Source organism: Pyxicephalus adspersus, chromosome 2 (assembly GCF_032062135.1).
Source record: "Pyxicephalus adspersus chromosome 2, UCB_Pads_2.0, whole genome shotgun sequence".
In the NCBI taxonomy this organism is placed as follows: Eukaryota; Metazoa; Chordata; class Amphibia; order Anura; family Pyxicephalidae; genus Pyxicephalus; species Pyxicephalus adspersus.
This window is the reverse complement of record NC_092859.1, coordinates 17,106,543-17,113,106: the sequence shown is the minus strand read 5'-3', so window position 1 is coordinate 17,113,106 and position 6,564 is coordinate 17,106,543. Positions and strand designations below refer to the sequence as shown.

The following is a 6,564-nucleotide window of genomic DNA, read 5'->3' as shown; positions in this document are numbered from 1 at the left end:
AGGGCATCATCTGTGAACAGTAGTATGTTGCTGTGAGTTGCACTGCAGCGTGCTGCTAAGGCAGGGGTGGGCAAACTTTTTTAGTCAGGGGCCACAATCTGAAACAAAATTTGACAGGGGCTGGGCCGATGAGAGAGTGGGCGGGGTTATGCCATTATGATGCCACTGAATGTGACATCATGATGGCATAACCCCACCCAATCTCCCATCGCAGATCTGAGCTTGCGATGGGAGAGTGGGCGGCTGTGTCACTGCACACAACCCGCCCACTCTCCTATAGCAGGCTCAAATCCGGGGGACGTGTTCCGCGGCTCTGGCCAGTGCAACCCCCCCCCAGCAGGGTCCTTGTCCTGACCCTGCTTAGGGTGGCACCGGCCAGAACCGCAGACCACCCAAAGGGCCGAAGAAACATCCCTTTTTGGCCGTAGTTTGCCCATGCCTGTGCTAAGGTGTATGTCATTATTAAATGGCACTTTTGAGCAGCAATGCATGCTGTGTGCATACTGTGTGTGATTGTGTTTATGAATTCAAGTTGTGTTACTGGGTATTATGAGTTTTTAATATACAAACTACCTAATAAGTAATAATATTAAACTCTACTGGTTCTTTTTTTTAAGTAGTTGAGGCTGATAAAATTATATGCATAATATACATATAGTATACATACATGAAATCTTTGTACAAATAATATAAATAACACACACATAATCAGCAGTGTGAAAATATATTTTATTACAAAAGTGCATCTATTTTTAAACAAATATATGTAGATAATATTCTGTATTTGTCAGTGTCCCTGTACAGCAGATATCAGATTGTGAGACAATCAGGCTGTATTGCATTGCACAGTGTTATCACTCCATCGTATACTTGGGCAATGGAAGCAGCTGGGGAAGGTATTGGATAGAAGTGGAAGTCGAGCATTGGGAGGGCTTCAGCAGGAGGAGAAGATCACAAGGAAAACCTCAGCAGGAGGGGAAGAGCACAAGGAAAACCTCAGCAGGAGTAAAACAGACCAAGGAGGACCTCATCAAGATTTAGAGAAAGTAGAGAGGACCTCAGTAGAAAGAGACAACAGCAAAAGCTTTGGTAGGAAAAGGAGAACACAGGGAGTACCTAGCAGGAAAGAGTAGGGAGGATCTTAGTAGGACAAAAGCACAGAGAAGGCTTTTGTAGGCGAAGTGGACAGGGAGGACCTCAACAGGATTTAAAAAGAATATGGAGGATCTCAGAGAAAGATAAGTACAGGGAAGCCTTTGGTAGGTGAAGGAGAGCACGAAAAGGACCTCAGAAGAAATCCAAGAGAGTAGGGAGGATCTCAGCAAGATAAAAGTACAGAGAAGCGTTCCATAGAAGGGAGAACACAGGGAGGACCCCAGCAGTAAAAAGTAGGGAGGATCTTAGCTGGACAAAGATACAGAGGGGGCTTTTGTAGGAGGAAAAGAGCAAAGGAGGACCTCAACAGGAGTCAAAGAGAGTATGGAGGATCCCAGCAAGATAAACGTCCAGAGAAGAGTTTGGTAGGAGAAGAAGAGCACAAGGAGGACCTCAGCAGGAGTCAGAGGGATTATGGAGGATCTCAGTGAAAGAAAAGTACAGAGAAGCCTTTGATAGATGGAGAGCACAAGTAGGACCTCAGAAGGAATCCATAAGAGCAAGGGGATCTCAGCAGTTGAAAAATACAAATAAGACTTCAATAGGAGAAGGGAGAACACAAGGAGGACCTGTAGCAAGAGTAAAAGAAAGTAGGGAGGATCTCAGCATTAAAAAAGTCTTTGATAAGGGAACACAAGGAGGACCTCAACAGGAGTCAGTAAGGAGGATCTCAGGCATAGAAAAATACAGAGAAGATTTTAATAGGAATGTACAAGAAGAACGGCAGGAGTCAGAGAGAGTATGGAAGATCTCAGGTGGAAAAAAGTACAAAGAAGCCATGAGTAGGGGCCGGATCATACAAGGAGGACCTTAGCAAGAGAAAGAATAAAGCAAATGCAGGGCCTTGGACGGAGTTGGAGGAAAACACTGTGGAAATCTCAGCAAGCAAAGGGAGAGAAAAGTTCCAGGAGTAGCTTAACAAAAAAGAAAAAAAAAGGGAGCACAGAGAGCACCTTTACTTTGCCATATCAGGGAACAACAATAATATAATAGCAACAATAGGCAAACTAAGTACAGTACAGGTACTGCAAAGTTCTAATCTGAGTCACATTTCTGGGTATGTGTATGGATGGCATTTCTCATGATGAAATAATGGTCTGTATCTCTCTGTAACATATACTACTAATACCAATTACTTCACATGTCTTTATGTATATATTTTCTACACTTTTACTTGCAGGTTAAACTCTCCAACAATGATAGGTACAAAGACAAACTATACCATTGTCTGGGATTCCTACAATGGTCACCATTTTCCAACAAGATTGCTTGATTAAAAAAAAAAAAATTGCTGCAACTAATGCTGCATTCCAATAGTTGTTCTTGCTTTGGTCGTCAGTTTCACTTTTGCTGCACATGAAGGACATGGAGAGGTGCAAACTGTGCTGCTGGGGGGTAGTTAAGAGAAGAGTCCCATATCAATTCTGTACAGAGGCCCACTGTTGGCTACATGTGAAATAACCCAGATAATGGAATTGAAATAATACTGTAAATACATGTACAAGTACACTTTTGGATATAGTAGAACAAAATCTAACAGACATCCTAAAGACATTTAGCTTGCCAAAACACTGTGTGTACCATGTTTTATTTTTTATAAAATACTGTTTTTATCCTTATCACAGTCACTTGCATTTTTCTTAAGGGTGACAACACAGGTAAACAACTAAGACAGCTGTCACCCTACATCAGGAAGTACTCAAACAACCCCTCCTGCTTTATGGCAGAATAAGAAACCAATTATTTAATAAAAAGCTAGATTTTTTAAAAGAAATGAAAAGCACTATTGAAATTGCCTCAAAACGAAGAAACGTTGAGTATACATATACATTAATATACGGCTGTAGATTTGCAGAGTTTACCTTAAAAAGGTTGAATGTGGCTCCATGAAGCACGAATTTCCTATGGAAAATTGCATGTATTGCATATATTGCATGTGCAATACAAAGTGGTCATTTTCAGTTTTTTTATGGGCTAAGGGGCACATTAGGGGATTAGGGGATCTGGGCTAATAAGTATTACATTTGTGCTACTGAGAATAACTATTTACATATACTTGGCCCTTAGTTGCTCGGTTAAACTTGCCAATACATGCTCCTCCACATCCAGTCCCCCTTTTTTTAATTGTAAACAATTGCTGATCTCCTCTGGTAAGGTTGTAAGGTTATTACCTGTGAGCTCTAAGCTAGACAGCAAAGGCAGCTGTCCAATCTGGGAAGGTATACTGGACAACTTGTTAGAACCTGCGTAGAGAGACCTGAGCCTAGAGCAGCGGAACAACTCATGAGGCAAGGAAGAAATTTCATTTGCCGTAATGGCTAGTGTCTCTAGTCGTGTAAGGTGACCAACTTCTGAAGGGATGTCTCTTATAAGATTAAAGCTAACATCTAAATATTTCAACCTAACCAGGTTGAAAAGGTTAACTGGCACGTGATCAAGCTTATTATGGGAAATAGAAAGTTCCTCCAAATTGAGCAAAAGTTCAATAGACGGTGGAAGCCGAAATATGGAATTGTGGCACAGTCTTAATATGGTCAGACTTCGAAGACGTTGAAGAGTTCCAAGTTCATCGACATTCCGGATGAGGTTGGACGTCAAATCTATAAACTGCAAACTTGTTAAGCCAGAAACTGAACTAGGAATTTTTGAAATCTTGCAATCGCGGAGCTTGAGTTCTAATAAGCGGTTCATTTTTCGCAGCTGGCTCAATGAGCCAAGCTCAGTGTCTCCATTCTGTATACTTAGCTTAGACAACTGGCCAGCTATGTCCATCACAGCTGATGGTATCTGGGATAGATTGGTCGTCAAAGAAAGAGCTCTAAGATTACTAAGTCCACGCAGGGAATGTAGACGAATGGTCTTGTTGCTTGAACAGTTAAGGTTACCAGATAGGTACAGTTCCCGCAAGTTCTTTAAACAGTACACCCAAGATGGGAACTCCTCCAAATCTGTAAATCTAACATGAAGAATTTTCACACGTTGCTGAATAAAACTTAGTGCCTCAGGGTCTAATTTGACAGAACAATGACTAATGTGGAGCTCAGAGAGCGCCTTAAGCTGGGAAACTGCTCCTGAAAGCCTTGCAGATGAAATCAATTCTAGCTTCAAAACTTCAAGCTCATTTAGTTCATAAACAGATTTTGGTATTGCAGGTAGCATTGAAAGTTGCAGCTCAAACCTTCCTTTAGCATCCTTGCCAGTTGCATCTTTCAACTTGTTTATTGACCATTCAGAATTGAGTGCAAGCTCTCTGAGCCGTCCTTCGCTCACAGCTGAGAGAAATACTGAAAATCTACTAGAGTACAATGAGTCGTAGCGGTCTATCATGTGCAACATAAAGGCAAAGTCATTCTTGACATCAGGAACGTCTCCAAAACCAGTCACATCACTATGTTTTTGAAAAGAGTATGTCTTGAGGGAACTTCTGAATAGCCAAAATAGGGCATAAAAGGACATAAAGGCATATAGACATAGAAAGAGAATATAAGTCAACAGAAGTTTTTCAAGTATGAATGCCAAGTTGTGTGAACAGGTGAACAGGGAATATCCCATAAGATTCTGTATACCAGGTTTACAGGTATGCTGAAAACTGAATGATCCTACCAAGCTAAGTGCATAACCAAGCACTGATAATACTATAATTACCTTAAACACCGTCTGTCCTACATACACTCTGTATACAGCATCCGAGTTTTCAGCATGGCTACGGAAATGGCGTATCTTCTCAAACAAAGCTTTAGCCTGTTCTTCCTCTTTTTTATCCAATATTGTAGAGACAGGGAGCTGGATGGAAGGAAATCTAACCTCACTGAGCATTGGTGATCTAGGTGAATAGTCCATGGAGCGCGTGCTACTGGATTTTATACGGGTATTCTCTGGTGGAGGTTGGTCACTAGTTTCCTCAAGTGCTTTAGTGGTCCATGGAGATTCAAAACATTTGGCCAAAATAGAAAGAAAGTGCTCAACTTTAGAAGATGTTTTGGGGTACTTAAACCAAAAATTGCTGCTGACCAGTAAAACCAAAGTGTTGATAAGTGCCATATAAGGGAAATATTTGGACTGCCAAGGTACCACTTTGTGGTAACAAACAACACTCACATACATGTACTGCTGATAATCCAAGCGAGTTAAATGACCAATTTCTTTTGGTGCTATTGAAGGCATAATTCGATTTTCACTAAAGCCATCAGTTACGTACTTGTCGGATTCTTTCGTCTTTGGCATGCACACAACCTTATCCATTGTTATAAGAAGTGTGGACGAAAAGAACGACACCATCAGCATAAGGACCAGAAGATAATCCATGAGAACATCCCACCATGGTTTCAGGGCCTTGAAGTGGGACTGGGTTTCGGACAAACTGGCAGCCTCGCTTATGGTTATCATTCCTGAAATCAAAAGCAAAGGACATTATCCTAATTTGGTGGTAACATGGTATGTAAAACTGCAGAAACTGTTTAGGTGAAAGGTCAGATATTATGCTGATTAAAAGTTGAAAGTGTATTCCAGTGACTTGGGCAAAGGAGGTTAGGCAGCTAAGGTTGACACTTTAATATACAGGGGAATTGCAAAAATTGGTAAAAATTTTCTAACCTTTCTGATTAGTAATTTTATGTTGACCAGGGTCCACTCAACTGGGCACAAGGTCACTCACTGATACTCAATGGGTGTGAGTAGAGGAGGAGACAACAAATGTTAACTTACAGTAGATAGTAATGTCAACTCAAAGCAGAGTGAGTACACAGCAGATAGGATGTCTGCGCATAACCTTTTTTACATATTTTAATTGCTACCTACCCCAAACTATTTCTTTTTCTAGTAATCTTAAACTCAAAAGAAAACATGTACAGCTGATGCATATGCCTTTCTCTCTGCTCCTAATTACTCCCTGCAGCTCCTAATATTAATTTTAATTAGAGAGAGATGGTCTGAAAGCAAACCACATATGATAACAATCCCTATACCATATAGAACAATTGTAAAATAAGATTTTTTTAACAATTATTTTATGTAATTTTTTAAAAGAATAAAAAAAACAGGTAAACATAAAAATATAAAAAACATATTGACTACAGACCATTATAGTTTTGAAATCATGTTAAAGAATATGTGTCAACCAATCTTTTTACGTAATTTTGGACAGTGTAGTAAATGATTGGAACCTCTGTAATGTTCTGATGCTATCTACGTCTCTGATAAAAAAAATTTAAACTGATATAGTGGTCAGCAGACCAAGTTGATGGTAATCATCTTAATCAACCGAAAATGCAATTAAGAGAAAATAGCATAGTGTATAGATAGCATTAGTATCTGCCCCTTTCTTATAGAAAAGTGCCATAAAGTTCTTTTTGTGTGAATAGGTAAAAATACCGGTACTTTGCATGGCAACATGCTTAACAGCCAGTAGGT

General features: G+C 40.1%; 1 protein-coding gene across 1 annotated transcript; it reads right to left on the bottom strand.

The window, feature by feature from the left end:
• Positions 1 to 746: 746 nt before the first annotated feature.
• On the bottom strand, positions 747 to 5,541 carry LOC140323016 (volume-regulated anion channel subunit LRRC8D-like). The gene has a single exon (XM_072399730.1). The coding sequence runs from the start codon at positions 5,539 to 5,541 to the stop codon at positions 3,202 to 3,204; it is 2,340 nt and encodes a 779-aa protein (XP_072255831.1). The 3' UTR covers positions 747 to 3,201.
• Positions 5,542 to 6,564: the final 1,023 nt, after the last annotated feature.